At 41.3% G+C, this 19012-nt stretch overlaps 1 protein-coding gene across 7 annotated transcripts in view; it reads left to right on the top strand.

Annotated features, from left to right (window-relative positions):
• The window catches only part of ITPR1 (inositol 1,4,5-trisphosphate receptor type 1), a 385201-nt gene that overhangs the window by 325767 nt on the left and 40422 nt on the right, over positions 1–19012 (top strand). For all 7 annotated transcript variants that reach the window (XM_064274996.1, XM_064274992.1, XM_064274993.1 and 4 more), the window contains 4 exons: positions 1988–2110; positions 8527–8702; positions 12893–13057; positions 18475–18670. In XM_064274996.1, the coding sequence (XP_064131066.1) occupies positions 1988–2110; positions 8527–8702; positions 12893–13057; positions 18475–18670 (660 nt within the window). The remainder of the gene's footprint in view (positions 1–1987; positions 2111–8526; positions 8703–12892; positions 13058–18474; positions 18671–19012) is intronic.

The following is a 19012-nucleotide window of genomic DNA, read 5'->3' as shown; positions in this document are numbered from 1 at the left end:
GTTTGATATTGAGAGCTCCTTCTAAAGAGAATGCTGGCATTACATAGTCCATCACTGAACTTTGCCATTTCCTTAAAAAGAAAAAAAAAAAAAAACTTACTATTGTGAACTTTTTATACATACACTAATGAAGAGAGGAAGGTTTCTAGGTGGCACATGAGTGCTGAACTATAGGTTGGCAGTTGGAACCCACCCAGCTGCCCTGCAGAAGAAGGGTCTGGCAATTTGCTTTTGTTTCGATTACAACCATGAAAACCCCATAACACATGGGGTGGCCATGAGTTGGAATCAACTTGATGGCAACTAACAACAATGTGGAGAGAATATTATGAATTCTCATGTACCTATCACTTCGCCTCAACAGTCAACACTGAGTTTCTTGCCATTCATTTCTTCTGTCCTCTTCTGGAATTTTCATATGCAGATCAGATGTGTTCTTTGGTCCCAGAAGAAACACCAATAGCTGTTTGTTTATAGAATAGATGATTTATCATCTTTAATTAGCTTCATAATTGCAAAAAAGTAAATTGTTAACTGAAGGTTGATTGAATCCTGGTCAGCTACTCTATTATAGAGTGGTGACATGATGAGCACTTACCTTTATCCCTGTTGTTGACCTGGGTAACTGATCCAGGTTACCCAGGGATTACTGACTTGGATAATGAGATCTCCACAGCTTCTGCCCTCATCTGGGCCTCAGTTGCCCTCATTTCTAAAAAATGAGTGATTTTAAACTAAATGATTGTCATAGCTCTAGGAATCTCTGGTTTAGAAACATTGCCTGTTACCAAGTGCAAACATGAAAACAGCAATTAATAAATTACCCAGGGCTCTGTTTAATTGTACTATAACTTTATTTTGGAAGGAAGCTTCCAAAGGCTTGGCTGCAGCTATTGGCTTCATTATAGGGCCGTTGGATTTGTCTTTGGCTGCTGTCCTAAAGTTACATGATGACTTCACTGGGAACAAATACACAATAGAGATCCATCCTCATGTATTCCATGCTTTTGGGGACGGAGGGTAGGGGAGGAGAATGTTGAATGAGACTGTCTTTTTGAAACTTTGCCTCTGGCATAGAGACTGAAACCGTTCTTACCACATCTAATTTTGAGCATCATTCTAAGTGTAAGGTACCATGGACAAAGAGTTCAGGGGAAAAGGAAGCACCATCGCACACAGACAGGTGGCCATGGGTTTTTGTTCTAAGATTAAGAATGCCCAACTAGTACGGTATCCCCCATGGTAACAGTGAAGGTAGCAGCAATATCAAAATTGTCTCTTGCCCCTTTGTGATGGCTTCAGCACCACGTCCTTTCTTCATAGCCTTTGGAATTGAGATCTTTACTACTGACCACATGGTCAGCCACTGTCACTCCTTGCTCCCCACCCCCCAAGAGTGATCATCAGACTTAAGGGAAATGGCAAGTGACTCATTGTCTTGCTTTTAGGCGCCAGCAAGTCGGTGGATGATTTTGAGCAAGGCAAGAGTGTGGATATGGTACCAGTCCTCGTCTGCAGCCCAGCTGGTCCAACTCAATGCTGTGTCCCTCCACCCCCACCTTCCCCACACTTCTAGAATGCTAATTGAATTCTTACATCTCACTGGGCATCTTGGTCTGGTTCAGGAGCCCTGAGGGGAACTAAGGACTCCATGGGTGAACTCTGGGTAACCCCCAGATTCCATGCCTGATGGTGTTGACTAGGGCATTCAGGGTTTCTAGATGTGCCAACTTTTCTCCTTCTCTTCTCCCTTGCCCCCAAATACACCCTCTGTTCCCGTAAGTGTTCCAAACAGAAATAATCCAATCTGCTGCCATTATGACCCTATGAGTCAACTTCAAAACAAATGACCATTTTGACTGTTGTGGTAAAAACTGGGAACAAAAATGGACTTGTGGGGGAAGAGCGGGCAGAAGGGCGGCGTTGAATGCCCGGCATTCTGACTGGCAGTCTCAGACGTCACATGGCTTATTCTTTGTGTTCACAGCCCAGCCAGTTCTCTATTGGTGTGCCCGCAACATGTCCTTCTGGAGCAGCATTTCCTTTAACCTGGCCGTCCTGATGAATTTGCTGGTGGCGTTTTTCTACCCATTTAAAGGAGTTCGAGGAGGTACCCATGTCTTTGATTTCAAGGAAACTGTTAGAAGCAATGGAGTCCCTGGGTGGTGCAGTTAAGTGCTTGGCTGCTAACCGAAAGGTTGGTGGTTCGAGCCTACCTCAGAAGAAAGGCCTGGTGATCTACTTCTGAAAAGTCAGCCGTTAAAAACCCTGTGGAGCACAGTTCTACTCTGACACATATGGGATCGCCATGAGTCAGAATCAACTTGATGACAACTGTTTTTTGTTTTTATTAGAAGCAACAGGTAGAGCAATAACCCCTGTCATTACTGGTATAGTATTTAGGATCCTAATTATTCATTTTCAGACATGATGAAAGTTTTAATTTAGTTCTAAATCTAATCTATTTTATGTCCATATTTACTTACCAGGAAAGAAAGAAAAGGAACTATACACTACTGAACCTGTCAGAAATCACCTTGGTTAACCCCCTTGTCTTATACATTGGGAATCTCTGTCTCAGAGAGGTTGAGAGATTTGGCCAAAGTTGCTCAGCTAGTGCAGAGCTAACCCTAGAACACTGGTATTTTGATACTCAGTCCAGTAGATTTTTTTCCACACCATACTTTTGGAATTGATCTCAGACTGAAGAATTAGTAAGAAATCTCTGGAATTTTTTCCTTTGCAAAGGGTGGGGCAAGGCAGGTCTTGAATGACTGCAGACCGTGCATCCTTGAATGTTTAGTCTATTAGGAGCTGCATGCCATTGTTCATATAATAAAACATTATGTCCACGGTCTTTATAGGTCCTCCCCTCTCCAGTCAGCTGTATACGCATTCTCCATATTGTGCTAAGAAGAGAAAACAGTTCAGCAGGGGCATTTTTGTGTCTCAAGGGCCCTCGATTTGCTTAATGACATACTAAAGGCATTCGCACTGTTGGGTTTCTGGTGGCAGACCTTGAAAGCTACTCTTCTGTTATACATTCACAGCCCCTTTTCTGATACCCACCACAGCCTCCTGGGAGGTCTACTTTTCAGCTAAATTTTTCATCAGAGCTTTTTAGCAGATCACTCTCTCTCTCTATATATATATGTATGTATATATATGTACACACACACACATACATACATACATATATACGTACATACATACACACCTGCCAGGAGCCATCTCGTGTGGAATATGATGGGAGAAAGAGCCCAAAAGTAAGATACAAAAACAATACAGGAGTAAGTTTTAGGCTCAGCTCTTAACGACTCAAGCAGCACGTGTGTATGTAATAAGAGTATGTTTAAAAGACGGCTCGAATGTGAAGACATCTCAGGTTATGCCTGTATACCTAACTGAGGTCCCTGGGTGGTGCAAATGGTGTGCAATTGACTGCTAACCTAAAGGTTGGTGATTTCAACCCACCCAGCGGAACCATGGAAGAAAGGCCAGTGATCTGCTTCTTTAAAGATTACAGCCAAGAAACCCTGTGGAGCAGTTCAACTCTGTAACATATGGGGTCGCCATGAGTCAGAGTCAACTCAATGGCAACAGGTTTGATTTGATGTTGTACATTTAGCTTATGCATTTGAGTACTTAGAGAGCTTTTCTATTTGGATGTGTTACATAATAATTTAAATCCCGCCCCTCCCCCCAAAAGCACTACCTAAACACAAGCTCCAAGGGGATTTTCCTTTTAAATGACATGTTAGAAATCACAAGTGCCTGTGTCTGAAAAGACTTGGCAAGTATACTAGGCTGGAGGGTTTTCTCTGAGGGGGAGCCTGACTTACCCAGGCTGCCAAGGTAGCAAGGGGCATGGAGTGGGCAGCCAAGAGCTCAGTGGGATGTGACAGGGGCCCAGGTCTCCTTCTACCTTGGGGAAGTTGCCAAGCTCATGCTGGTAGGTTATTCAGCCATTATTTTGGATGTTTTCATTTGCTGTCCATTTCTTTAAAAATATTCAAAATTGATTTTCCTTATATACCTTGACCATTTTCTTTACTGATCACTGCAGGCATCCCTCAAACCAGTGTCTGGGGACAGTGAGTTGGCAGCTCCCTACCCTTCAGTGATAAGCTTCATACAATGGGATACCTAGACTAAGGAACCTAGAGACTTGGTGTCCTGGCCTGGCTGTGCCACTGGTTTGCCATGTTGCCACTTCACTAAGTCCTTGTTATCCTCTGTAATAAGAGGTACTTAGACTAAGCCATTAATTGGGAAACTTTGATGTGGAGCCGAAATTCTTATAGAGTTGAGGAAAAATTAGTTGCCAACTCATTCAGAATCTCTCAGACATCTGTTTCTTGCCCATCAAAGTTGAGACACCTTGAGTGAAATGATTGTTAAGGACCTTCCAACTCTAAAATAGTGTTTTCTGAATCTGGGATCAGCTTTGGCCAATCTGTAGGAGTTAAGGTTTCCTCTTTTGGAAGCATGGACATGAGAAATTCATGTTGAAGAAATAAACCAGAAAGCATAATTAAACCTCCCAGGAGGGAAGGGATGTTGATCTGACCCATTGAAGACTTTTCAATTATATAGTGACTGAGATTGCCTCAAACACATCACTTCACTCTCAACGGGATTTTTGTTTCTTTTGCAAGATGTGTTAATGCATTTTCTTACACTCATTGCTAACCAGGAGGATTCCATTAGCCTTACCTAGAAACACGATTTGGTTAATTACCTGAAAATATTTCTTTGAGACCAGTATTTGTTCTTGTTGAATCCTGACAACAGAACTTCTACAATGTCTGCCTTGGATGTGTGCAATGACCTTGTTATGCATGCTGATGTGGCCCTGTGTCTTACAAGGCTTGTGGCTATAAGAATACTGGTGGCCTTAAAAGCTCCTTTTTTGCCTTTATTTCAGAACTAATGAGTCACACAGTCTTTCAAAAGCATGAAACTTAAGCAGCTTCAGATTTCTTACTGAATTTGTGAGCATGCTATGATGGTTAAAACAAATATAGTACTACTTTTAAATTTTTTTATTATTGAAATTTTCAAATATTCCCACAAGCAGGAAAACAAATATAGTGAATTATCATATACCTACCAACCCAGCTTTAACATTTATCAACATTTTGCCAATTTTTTTCTGAAATACTTTAAAGAAGTCTAGACATCTTGTTTTGCATGTAAATATTTCAATGTGCATCTCTAATTTATAAGGATATTTTAAAATGTATATAATCTCCATGCCATTATTGTATTTAACAAAGCTAACAGTAAATCTTCTAATACCTTGTCCTTCTTCAGATTTCTCCAATTGTCTCAAACATGTCTGTTTAGAGTTTTTTTTGTTCATTTGTTTTTGGAATCTAGCACTATTTTTTTTTTTCCACATTCCTTTAAAAGTAGGAAGAGCAGGTTTTTATATTGACCCCTTCAGGATTTGGATACATTCACTGTACTGGTCACATTTATTATACTGAGATTTTAAGAGGCAGTTTAAAATGGTGATTAAGCAGTTAAGAAAATGAAAGGCAAGCCACAGGCTGGAAGAAAATATTTGCAAAGCACACATCTGACAAAAGGCTGATATCCAGAATATATAAAGAACTCTTACAACTCACTAATAAAGAGGCGCCCAATTAAAACAATAAGCAAAAGATTTGAACAGACATTTCACAAAAGAAGACATGCAAATGGCCGATAAGCATATGAATAGGTGCTTAACATCACTAGTTATCAGGAAAATGCAAATTAAAACCACAAACCACATGCATGCTACTACAAACCTACCAGAATGGCTAAAATTAAAAAGACTGATAATATCAAGTATTGGTGAGGATATGGAGCAACTGGAACTCTCATATATGGCTGCTGGAAGACGAAATGGTATAATCATTTTAGAAAACATGTTGACAGTGTCTTGTAAAGTTAATGTATATTTAGGATCCAAGAATCTACTACCAGGTACTTATCCAAGAAAAAACATATGTCCACTGCAAGATTTGTACTTGAATGTTCCTTGTGGCATTACTTATAATTACTCCAAACTAGAAGCAACTCACATATGTATCCCTTGTTGAATGGACAGATAAACTGTGGTACATTCATACTATGGAATATTACTCAGCAATAAAAAGAAAATATTGATGCATGCCATAATCTGGATGACTCTCAAAAACATTATGCTAAGTGAAAGAAGTCAAACACAAAAGACTACATACTGCAGGATTATTTTCTTCGTTTTAAAAAAATTCTACCAAGTGCAAAACTACAGTGACAGAAAGCAGATCAGGAGTTGCCTAGGGCGGGGGGTAGAACAAGCAGATCAACTACACATATGCCCAAGGAAAGTTTTTAGGGTGATAAAATGTTCTGAATCTTGACTGTGGTGGTATATATAACTCATGATGGTACAAAATTCATCAAATTTTACACTTAAAGTGGCTGGATTTTATTGTCTTTAAATTAACCCCAATAAAGCTGAGGGGAATTTTTCTTTTTTAAATAGTGGTTAAGGACCTGGACTTCAGAGTCCAGTAACTCTGGCCATTAGCTGTGCCACCTGGCGCAAGTTATGTAACCTGAGACTCAGTTTCTCCTAGAGTACAATGGAGCTAAGAGTAGGGACCTCATAGGGTGATTGCGAGGATTAAATAAATGATAATTGATGTAATACAGTGTCTGACAATTGTTAAACGCCCAAGGAATGTACCTATGCCTCAACATCTGCTTCTTAAACTCTGAAAAGCTTCTGCCTCCTTGGGCTCATTTCTAAGCAGGTTTTCCTCTTGAAGGATATCAAAAGGGAAAAGTAAATGGTTGGGACCAGAGGGCACAATTTTTAGAAAGAAGCTGAATCTTGGCAGGTTTGGCCTAAATAAATTAGGACAGGCAGCAAACTTGTGAAACGGCTGTAACCTGTAAGGTTCTCAAAAATGCCTTTTTTGTCTCTTTCCTGGATGGTGCTGTAATCCCAGCAGTTCCAAAGAAGTGAAACTCCTTTATATAAGTGGCATTAATCATGTAGTGCTGCTTGTTTACATCTGAAGGAGACTCAAAATGTGACAGCATTTGAAATAGGAGTGTGTTTTTTTTTAATGAGTGTTTTACAGAACTGTATTTTTAGCCATGTTGGCTCATGTTATATAACCAAGCCGTCTCGTGGGACACCCTAAATAGAACTTGCAATAGCAAGAGATGACAAAAACTGGTATAAGCTCTTTGACTACAAGGATAATCTAATTGTGGGATGATGCTAACGACGTGGAAGTTGCTTTCCTCCTTCCCTTGAAGAAATCTGATTCAGGCAGGGGACCTGCAATTTTCCTTTGCGTACTTTTAATAAAGACTAAAAGTTTAGGCCTCTAGTTTGCCTCCCCTGAAAGCGAAGCGTGACACATGTTTGAGTTTTATTTGTTGAACAAGCATTTGGTGAGTGCCTTCTGGGTGCCAGATTCTTCCCTCAGAGAACTTGGAGACGAGGGAGGGAAACGCCAGTAAACTCGCTGTTAGAATATAGGGTCCTATAGGGATGATCCAGGCCCGTGGTGGTTTAGTGGTAGAATTGTCACCCTCCATGCAGAGACTCGGGTTTGATTCCCAGCCAGTGCACCTCATACGCAGCCACCACCTGTCTGGCAGTGGAGGCTTGTGTGTTGCTATGATGCTAAACAGTTTCAGCGGAGCTTCCAGACTAAGGCGGACCAGATAGAAAGGCCTGGCAATCTACCATAGAAAATTAGTCAGTGAAAGCCCTATGGATCACAACAGTCCAGTCCCATTGTGCATAGGGTTGCCATGAGTTGGGCCAACTTGACAGCAGCTAACAAGGGATGACCAGAGAGTGCACAAAGAACACAGAGAAGCAGGGAGTATCTGGCAAGTTTTTGTGAGGAAGAAGAGAATTGGGGAGTGGGGGCTTCCAGGAAGAGGTAATACCTAAGTTGAAACCTAAGATGAATAGGAAAGAAAGAATTTTCCAGGCAGAAAGAATGTGTATGAAAACCTGGAGGTAAGGAAAAAATGGATGTGACTGGTTACATCTGGGGCAGAGAATTTTTTATTTTAATTGTGGTAAATACATGGCTAACAAAACAGTGTCCCCTAAGTGTTGTCTTCCTTTCCTTCTCCCTCTCACTGTCTCCTGATCAGCATTAATAAGCTTTGATTTCTATGTGTTTGCCTATTCCAGAGATTTCATATAAGTGGGGTAATGGCAATATATATTTGTCCTTTTGTGTTTGATGTATTTCACACAGCATATTTTCAAGGCTTATTCACATTGTAGCATGCATCAGGACTTCATTTCTCTTTACAGCTGAGTAATATTCCATTTTATGGATGTAACACATTTTGTTTGTCCATTCATCTGTTTGGGGCAGAGAATTTGAGATGAGAGCTGTGGCATGTAAGGCCGGACAGGTGATTGAAGCAGGCGTAATTAAGCCCATTTTGATCTGTCACCTATACTACGTGAGAGCACTGATCAGTGACGAATCTACCTTGTCTTTCCAGGGACTCTGGAGCCACACTTGTCAGGCCTGCTGTGGACAGCCATGCTTATCTCCTTGGCCATCGTCATTGCTCTCCCCAAGCCCCATGGCATCCGGGCATTAATTGCTTCCACAATTCTCCGATTGATATTTTCGGTTGGGTTACAGCCCACGTTGTTTCTCCTGGGAGCTTTCAATGTAAGTAAGAATAACTTCATAGTCAATTTTTTGTTAGTAAGCCCATAGGAAGGCCTTCCTTTCTGGCCCCTAGATTCTTGGCATGTGCTTTCCATGCAGAAAAATCTTATTCGGGTCAAGTCATAAAATAGCAGGAGCAAGAGAGAGCTTCTTATGGTACCATGAGCCCCTTAATGCATTGTTTGAACGTTGAATATCTCATTTTTAGGGGATATCACTCTCAAAAGTTAGTCAGGAAGAGGGATAGCAGTTGAGATTTAAATCAGTTTTACCAATCTGGTCAAAGGTTTGTTGGGACAGGAGATTTTACCCAGTGAATCAAGTCCTCAAATACTAACAGAATACTCACTTCTGGTGAAGACTATGTAGAAGAATGGGACAAAGGAAGAAGGATTGTTCAGAACACAGAGATGAAGCAGTACAGAGTTAAGAGGACAACCAAGAAGGGTCACTTAAGAAGTCAGTGGTGACATTTGGAGATGCTTTTTCAGTGCAGTTGAGGGATAGAAGCCAACTGCATGTATAGGACAATTCTTAGGAGGTGGAGACAGCTGATAGGAGACCACAAATTGGAGCGGTTTCCTGGTGAAGGGAAAGGGAAAATTTGGACGTGTGAGGCACTGTGGGAATCTGAAAATGCCTTCCAGAGGTTTCTGCCCTGAACATATAAGGAAGCTGAGGCCACTGTCCAAAAATGGAAAAGATATTGCAAAATAAGGTGGACGATAATTCAGTACAACAGTATGTGTCCCAGTATGGGTGTTCAAATAGCAAGGCCACAAGGACTTTGGAGAAGAGACTACTTCAAGCTGACAAGCTCAGGGAAGGAGATAGAGTTGGAGCTATGTCTTAATGAATGGGAAGAGCCTGGCCAGAGGTAGGAATTGAGATAGAGCCTTTTCCTGTAGGTCTCATAGGCCAGAGTAGAGCAGTGGGGAGCCCAGGATGTTGTCAAGAGCCAATAAAGAGTTGAGTGTCACCTCAGTTGTGGTGTACACAGCAATATGGCAGATCCTGATCCTGTACAGGTAACTCAGGGCACTGAATTTTAGGCTAAAACAATTGGATTCAATCCTCCAGATCAGCATGTCCAAAGCACGTTTTGTTAATAAGTGTTAGGTGAAAAAAGGGTTCTGTGGTGAATCAATGTGGGAACACTGGGTTAAACAAAATCAGACAGGTTTCTTACTGCAGGACTTTCAGAGACCTTCCTATGCTGATATGCAGTTCGAATCTCACAAGAAAGGGAAGCACTGTGTTTGTGTTTCACAAATTTATTTGACCACATTTTTTAAAGCATCTCTTGGGATTAGTGTTGTATAGAATATATGTTAGGAAACAGTCCCCAATAGTGGGCAGTGACTGAAGATTTTTGAGCAAAGAAATGCCGTTTACAAAGAGGTATTCTTGAGAAAATTCTTTCACTAGTGACATGTCATGTGGATTACAGTGGGGAGGGGGGTGGAGGCAGCGGGACCATTTAAAGGGCTCTAGTGGTGCTTTCAGTTAGGTACAATGAGCCTGAGTCTTGGTCATAGTGTAGAAGAAGGAAGGACAGATGTCAGAGATACAAAGGGTATAGTGACATATGGCAGGTGTAGGTCATATTCTCATACCTGAAAAAAATGTAGGGCCTTGATTGAGGCCTTTTTCTTCAGGCAAAGAAGGTGTTACTCTTTGATTGGGTGATGAAGGAGGCAAAGATTACCCCAGATTTGCAGTCATGGATGAATGAGAGAAGAAGAATTCAGCCAACTAAAGTGAAGTCTTGCAGAGATGTCATTTTCAGGGTGAAAATTCATTTAAATCATTGACTCTGTGGGCTTGAGATGCCAAGTTATTAATGCTAATTCTGGCATTTGAAAATGCGTGACCAAAGTGCTAAAGAGATGTTAGGGTTGGCAAGGGTAATGTATGTATCACCTGCAGTGAGAAGAAGCTATTTAGGAAGGAAATACAAAATAAAGACAGGAAAAGACTCTTGATGATTTCCAACCTCTTCTATGGGCTGTCTAGTTCTTTTGCTTCTCTGGCCTTGAATCATTCCATGGTTATCACTTCTTTAACATAGATCAGCTGGAGGAAAGACTCAACTTAGATGATTAATTGCCATTTATAATAACAACATCAGCTGGGCGGGGGAGCTGAAACAGCTGTAATAAATAATTACTTAAAGGCAATAAAAAAAGAAACACACATAGAGCATAACAGAAAAGGAAGAGTAGCTATGGACAGAAACAGAGGAAGGGATGCCGGAAGTCTAAGAGCTTAAGAAACAGGACAAGGTAGCATCTAGAATCATGGGCAGCCAAGGGCTGGGAGAATGGAAAGAAGAATGGGGTGGTTAGCTGTGTCTTTCTGCAGAGAGCTGGGATTAGATGGTAAAAGCAGATAGGGAAACACTGCTGGATTTATCCTTGCAGAAGCCTTTAAAGATTATTCCAAGGGTGTCTTCAGTTGAGAGGTGGGGTTGGAAGCCAGATCTAAGACTAATCAAGCAGAGTCAGTAGGATATGGAGACAGCAGGTTCAGACCAGGCATAGGAGATATTTGCTGGTGAAGCCAAGGAGAAAACTCTAGCAGTAGTTAGAGGGGGGAGTGGATTCAAGTGAAGTGAATTGCTCTGTTGTTAAGACAGCAGAAACCTGGGCATATTTGAGGGCCTATAATGTCAACCAGAGCGTTGTCTTGGTTGTTGTTGTTTTTAATTGAAACCCTATCAACGCAGATCACCCAGAATCAATACTTTCCCACTCTCTGAAAGATCCTACACTGGTAAAGAATATTGAAGAAACTGGTGTATTGAATGTTTAACTTGTCAGAGAAAGCCAGAAGTTCTCTGTAGGTGTTGTCTTCCTCATTTATCTGATTGCTGAGAAGCTCCCTTACATTGACCTACAAGATTAACTGGCAGAATTTCCCTAGCACCTGTGGCCAAGATAGCTAGGGTGGCAAAAGATGGTTTTGCCAAGTAACTCAGAAGATCTTTTTCTGCAGCCTTCTCGTAATTCAGGTTTTACTGTCAACATGTTGCTAGAGATGGACTTTCAGGCATGAGGTTTCTATTAGCATGGGGCTCCATTACACAGTAGATGAATTAAGACTCCTCTGTTGCAGGTGTTAGAAAACCTAATCCACGCTAGCTTAAACAGAGGAGAAAATGTATTGGTTCATGTGCTGAGAAATCAAGATCCTAGCTTCAGGCATAGGTGAATACAGGGGCCCAAAAAGTGGTATCAGGGCCCAGTTGCTCTTTCCATCTTTTGGCTCTGTATCCTCTGTGATGGTGGTGCTCTTGGGTTCATGGTATGGAAAGATGGATGCGAGCAGACCCAGAGCTTACATCCTCTTGAGGTCAAGATCAGTGGGAAAGAACAAAATTGTCCTATGCTGAAGTCCCAAGAAAGATCTCAGTGGATATCCTTGGCTCCGTTTGGTCATGTGCCTAACCCTGAGCCAGTCAGTATGGTCAGGGGAATACAGTATTCTGATTAAGCAGGGTGGAGCCCCACCCAGACCGTAGGACTGATACAGAAATTGGATTCTCCAAAGGAAAATGAGAAGTTATTACAAGAAGAAGGGAGAGGACAGTACTCATCCTGAAGTTCCTTCTTTTTTATTTAAAAAAAAATCTCATTTTTTCCTGTGAAATCAGAAGCAATTAAAGACAAGAACTGGCTGCTTTCCATTGAATTGCAACTCTGTAATGCCTAGAATGTAACAGAAGTTCAAAAAACATTTTTAATCATGCCGATCACAGGGTTCGTGGATTGAGATGAATTCTATGTTTGACTAACTCATGTAAGAATGTTAGAAATTATTCATATCTCATTTTGAAAATCATAGTCTTAGTATGTGCTAATTTTGTTTTTGTCCTATACAAATGCTATTAGATTACTGTTGGACTTGAAGTCATTTGACTACCGTGTAATTTGTAATATACCTGAAAAGCTAAGTAATGAAGTGACTTAGGTGAGAAAAATGGTTCTTGGAGGGTTTGGTGGGCACTTGGAACAAAAGGAAGCTGTTCTATACTCCAGCTTTTGTTTGGTACCCAAATTTATGATACTTTGTAAGTTGCTGTCATGGTTGCTGAGATATGTTTGTGTGAGAATGGCCATTAGCTGTGATGAAGAATCTGAAGTTGGGCGCCATCCATGTGATCTCACTTTTCCTGTCCTCGTTCTCAGGTCTGCAATAAAATCATCTTTCTGATGAGCTTCGTGGGCAACTGCGGAACGTTCACCAGAGGCTACCGAGCCATGGTCCTTGATGTTGAGTTCCTTTATCACTTGTTGTATCTGTTGATCTGCGCCATGGGGCTCTTTGTCCATGAGTTCTTCTACAGTTTGCTGGTGGGTACCTGTTGTCAGAATACTTGCTGAATACTAGGAGAGGGTCCGTGTCCTCTCTCTCATAACAGACGCTTCCTTTTCATGGTGATTGGTGTGCCTGGTCTAAGAAGGTCACAGCCCCACTGTAGGCAGCAGTTGGGGGCTCTGGAGAGGAAAGCTACACAGGGACCAAGTCACCCATCCAGGTCCCTGCAGGTGAACTACCACATTCATACAGTGTACAATGAATCTTTTACTTCTCTTTAATAGGAGATGTCTACAGTCTGGTTTGGGAGATGTTTCCTCCACATGCACCTTTGTTTTTATTTATTTATTGGGCTCAGCCAGCACTTGCCAAGGAGAATATTTTTGAGACTATCATCAGTTCTCTCAGGATTCGTCTCTCAGGGGAAAATGTAGTGACCATAAGAGTAGGAGCTACTTTCAAACTCCCATGATCCATGATAATGAGCTCAGTAAATTGATGGGTCCAGGAGACCTTTTCATTCAAAGTTATTTTGTTGAAATCTGAGCCAAGTGGTTAATGTCTTGATAGTCTAAAAATGGTTTGGTTCTGTCACCTTCCTGCTGAGCAGGTTTTTAAAGTATTGGTCAAAGGCCTGCTTACTCTGCTATTGTTCGAGGGAATATAGACCTGTAGAATTTAGATAAGAACCCAGTTCCTTATACCTAAATAAAATGACAGGGAGCATAAAGTTGACTGATCTTCGAGCAAAACCACCCATAGTCTAGAAATTTAAAAATGTTTGTGAGGATAGAAAATGATCAAGTCCTAAGTGTTGACTTAAAATGGGGTCTTACTTGCAAAAGGCTATTCTAAGAGGTGCTATGCGGGTGGTCTCTGGGCTGGTTACTTAATTGCTCTGTGCCTCAGTGTCCTCATCTATGAAATGAGAGAACAATGTATCTCCTTCCCAGGTTGTTGTAGGGATTATACATAAGCGTGCATGTACAGGGCCTAGAATATCACTGCCACACCATACATGCTCCGTGCTTGCTAGCCATTGTTACTGTCTTTGTCATCCCATATTCCATTTCCCATCCCAAGCACCATAAAGAATTCACCATTCAGATCATCAAGATTAGCTCATTCCATTAGTGGCTGAAGTTGGCAGGCTAAGAGGAATGGATTCTTTTGAAAACAGGTCTGGCTGTACGTTGAGGTTTTAGGCAAAGAGGTTTCAGGATATATTTGTGATTGTCGTTATCATGTGGCCTATTTTGGTCACTCTATATCAGAAATCTTTGGAGCCTTACGTATATTTCTGAGCCTTTTTGTCTCATTTAATAATGTCATTGGATGGAGTCCCAGTCTGTGAGTTAGAAGAGGCCCAAGTCTGCCAATCCAACAGGCAGAGTTCAATTGCTGCTCTCGTTCATCCCTACTGCGGGTTTTCTTCCAAGAGACAGGAGATTCTCCTTCAGTCAGTGCCATCGCACCCTATTCAGGAGTTGGACCTTTCCTATAGTCTATATCCAGTTGCCTTTCTTTTCTCTTCTATTCATTCGAGTGGTCGTCTTTTAATCATTCATTCACAATGCCAGTCGTTGCCAATGCTAGATGCAGGGGGTATAATGGTGAAACAACAAATACAGTCCCTGCCCTCATGGGCTTCACAGTTTAGAAAATAATAACCAACCGGTTGCTATCAAGTCAGCCCAACTCATGGCGACCCCAAGTGTGTCAGAGTAGAACTGTGTTCCATAGGGTTCTCAGTGACTGGCTTTTTAGAAGTGAGTCACCAGGCCTTTCTTCCAAGGCACCTCTGGGTGGAATGAAACCTCCAACCTTTTGTTAGCAGCTGAGCTCGTTAACCATTTGCACTACCCAGAGACTCAGAAAATGATAGGTGCCACCATTTCTTGAGTTTTCACTGTGTGTTCTTTGCATACATTCTGTCAGAACCACCTTTGAAGCAGATGACATATCTAGTTTACAGATGATAAACTGAGGCTTAGTGAGGTTAGGTAACTTGCCCAAAGTCACACAGTAAGTGGGAGATCACACAGTGAGCAAGAGAGAGGCTAGCAATTCAACTCTGTTGACCCCCAAGACCAAGCTCTTGAGCATTGCACTGTACCACCTTTCATTTGAGCATGTGAAAAAGTCCCAGCTTCAATGAAACGGGTAGATCATGTTGCAGTTTGCATGAGTGCTTTCAAATCTATAATCTGTCACAGAAAGATAAGAGCAACTCAGAGCTTTCGATGATCTTATCTGAGCTCAGTTCCCTTTTAGAAATACTTCACAAGGTCAAACTAGCTTGTGGCCAGATGCCTCTCATATGTGCTCTTAGGGTTTTTCTAAGCCGTCTGGACTTTGACTTGCCCATGACCTCAAGCGATGTGTTTGTTTTTTTTTTTAATGCCAAAAGCAGTATTTAAGGTGTGGTTGAGAACCACAGACAAAATACTGAAATTACTCAAATTATCCCACAAATAAAGAAAACCTGGGAGCTGAAAGGAATTGGGCTGGCTATAAAAGGACAGAGACTTCCAGCAGGGAGTGGGGGCAGTGGTGGTCCAGTGGTAGAATTCTCACCTTCCATGCGGGAGACCTGGATTTGATTCCCAGCCACCACCCACCTGTCAGTGGAGGCTTGCGTGTTGCCAGGATGATGAACAGGTTTCAGCAGTGCTTCCAGACTGAGACAGACTAGGAAGAAAGGCCTGGCAATCCACTTCCAAAAATCAGCCATTGAAAACCCTCTAGAACATAATAGGTCGATCCAAAAGTGATCATGGGGATGGTGCAGGACCGGGCAGTGTTTCCTTCCATTGTGCATGGGGTCACCGTGACTGAAAGGCTGACTAAATGACAACAACAACAACTCCAGTAAGGAAAACCCATGTCTCACTGAGTTGTAAAAGCTCCATGCCAGCAGGCCAGAAAGGGAAGGTGTGTAACCTAAGTGCTGGTGCACCTACAGACCTGCTAAGCCTAGTCTCAAGCCTGTATTGAGAGTGTCCTTGGAAAAATAGGAACACCCTAAGGTAAAAATGTACAAAGTTCCTAAGCAGACAGTTAACAAAAGTAGAAATCCAGATGGTCAATAAACATATGGAAAAATATTCATCCTTACCACTAAACCAAGACAGGCTAATTAAAACAATGCCATTCCGTGTTTTATCTGTGACCTTAGGAAAGGTTAAAAAACATGATCATGCTCAGGACTAGTGAGAATGGGGTAAAATGGGCAACGTTCTCTACTCGTGGTGAGGATAAATTGGTACAACTTTTCTGGAAGGAAATTGGGCAATGTGATAATATTGTAATATTTGAGCCAATAATTTTGTTTCTGTAAGTTCACCAAAAAGAAATGACTAGACAAGTGCATATAGAGATATATACAGAGGGGTGCATCTCAGCATTATTCATAATGACATATAATTGAAAACATCTTGAATATTTAAAAAAATTGGTTAAGTAAATGGTATTTTTTCTATACAGTTGAAATACTAGGTGATCAGTTTTGACATGAAAATGTTCATAATTGCTAGGTGAAAGAGTCTGACTGCATACCAGTATTATAATATTTTTATAAAAATGGGTATGTATACATTACATTTTTTAAACGACAGAAAAAACTAGAAATTGTTGAGTGGATGTCTATAGCTGATGGGATTATTGGTGATTTGAGGTTTTCTTTGTGCTCTGCTGTGTTTTCAAAGTTTTCTCCGTTGAACACAGGTAATTTTCTGATTAGAAGAAAGTGTTTCTTTTATATAACTAGTACATGTTCATTGTTTTGAAATTAAAAAACCTAGACAAGTGAAAAGAAAAATCCTGGCCATTTCAATGAATTGGGGGTTGTCTAGATCTCTAAGGATCTTAACCAGAGAAAACAAGTGGCATTTGCTTGTTGTTGGAAACTCCTCTTACTTGCTGCATTATATGGAGTTAGTGGAAAATTTTTAGCCAACATCAACAGCCACACTTAGTCTTTTACACTCTTAGATTGACTGTCTCTCCCTTGTTTCCTTTTAAGTATCATCCTTTACCCCATGCCCTTCACCCAGCTAGCCTCAGGATGCAGATTGATGGTAGGGAGGCACAAAGGCTAATTGACCAGAAAATGGACTCAGATATAAAATTCTAAATTGGAAGGGATTCAGAGATCAGCTCGTTTAGTCCACTTATCTTACAGGTCAGGAAACTGAGGTCCAGAGATGTTGCATGGCTTGACCAACATCTTGCAGCAAATTAAAAGCAGAGTCAGGATTCAAATTCAAACTCATGACCCCTAACTCAGGTCACCATGCACAACCCTCCAACAAAGCACCAGTGGTAGTAGAAACTTCGAGAGAGGATTAGATGTCAGGTCAGTACATGGGGCCATGTTAAAATCTAGCCTTGTGGTCGAAGAGTAACCCCATAGAGTTCTCCTCCATAGCTCCCCGCCATTTCCCCACCAAATACCTGAGACCACAGTTCTTGGAAAACTAGTGATCAGTTCTCCCATACCTACATATCTTTAGGGTCCTCCATTTCTCTTGTGGCCAGCTTCATGCAAAGATCAGGTCCCTTAACCAAGAGTAATTTAGATCTGGACACATTGTGAAATGCAAGGGTCTTCCCCGAACTGGACAGGGTGGGAGGGGGGCAGGTGAATAGTAATGGTTTAGGCTTCTGGGTGCATTATCACCTCCCATGTCCTTGCCACTTATTACCTATATGACCTTGGCCCAGTCTCTTCATCAGGCAATTAATGATAATAATGACCATTTGTTGTGCACTTACTCAGCACATATCTATAACTATATGCTAAGCGTTGTACATACGCTGCCTGTTTGTTCTTTACAATAACTCTACATTCTCCAGTCCACAAATGAGGAAACTGAGGCTTAGAGAGAAAGGGGAAAGTACCTAGCCCAAGATCATAGGGGTAGTAAGTAGCTGAGCTGAGATTTGAACCCATATCTAAATCTAGACTCCTTGCTCCTAGCAATGATTTATTGTATGTCTACCTTCTCCACTAGACTCTGTGTCTATGAGGACAAGAACCAGGGTCTCATCCACTGCTGTACCCAGAGTTTCTGGCCTTCAGTAGATACTTGATAAATATCTCCAAAGTGAACGTATGCCTGGACCCTTATCACTTTTCTCTCCCTTGCTCTCTGAAACTCATTGGGCCAATGCAGTATTTTCTCCATTTCCAGGACCCTGAACTGCCCTGTATACTACTTGAAGTTGCATTCGTTTCCTGTCCCTCTCTTCTGTGTTTACTTTTCCTCATTTTTCCATCTCAGTTTTCACTGTTAAGACAGGCATGACTGAAATGTTAAGGTAGTAGTATAATCCGTTTGAGTTTCCAAGAGGGTGAAAGCTCTATAAAGCAAGTTTTCGTATGCAATATTGATGTATATCAAGCCTTCTTAAAATTGACATGTCATCCACCTTTTGTTTGCTTTTAAAGCTTTTTGATTTAGTGTACAGAGAAGAGACTCTGCTTAATGTCATTAAAAGCGTCACTCGGAATGGACGGTCCATTATCCTGACGGCGGTTCTGGCTCTGATCTTGGTTTACCTGTTCTCCATAGTGGGCTATCTCTTCTTCAAGGATGATTTTATCCTGGAAGTAGATAGGTTGCCCAATGAAACAGCTCTCCCAGGTAGGTTTGGAATCTTCTGATCTTACTTAATGTACAAGGCATATTTCCTTAAAAACAGAGACCTGTACACCAGTGTTCATTGCAGCATAATTCACAATAGCCAAAAGGTCGAAACAGCCTAAATGTCTATTAACAGATGAACGAATAAACAAAATGTGCTATATACATACAATGGAATACTACTCATCCATGAAGAGAAATGAAGTCCTAATGCATGCCACAACATGAATGAACCTTGAAAACATTATGCTGAGTGAAATCAGTCATAAAAGGACAAATATTGTATGATCCCACTTACATGAAATATCTTGAATAGGCAAATATATAGAGACCTAAGTCTAT

This window comes from Loxodonta africana, chromosome 22 (genome assembly GCF_030014295.1).
Source record: "Loxodonta africana isolate mLoxAfr1 chromosome 22, mLoxAfr1.hap2, whole genome shotgun sequence".
NCBI classification, from domain to species: domain Eukaryota; kingdom Metazoa; phylum Chordata; class Mammalia; order Proboscidea; family Elephantidae; genus Loxodonta; species Loxodonta africana.
The sequence above is the reverse complement of the archived record's forward strand: the minus strand, read 5'-3'. Positions and strand labels throughout refer to the sequence as shown.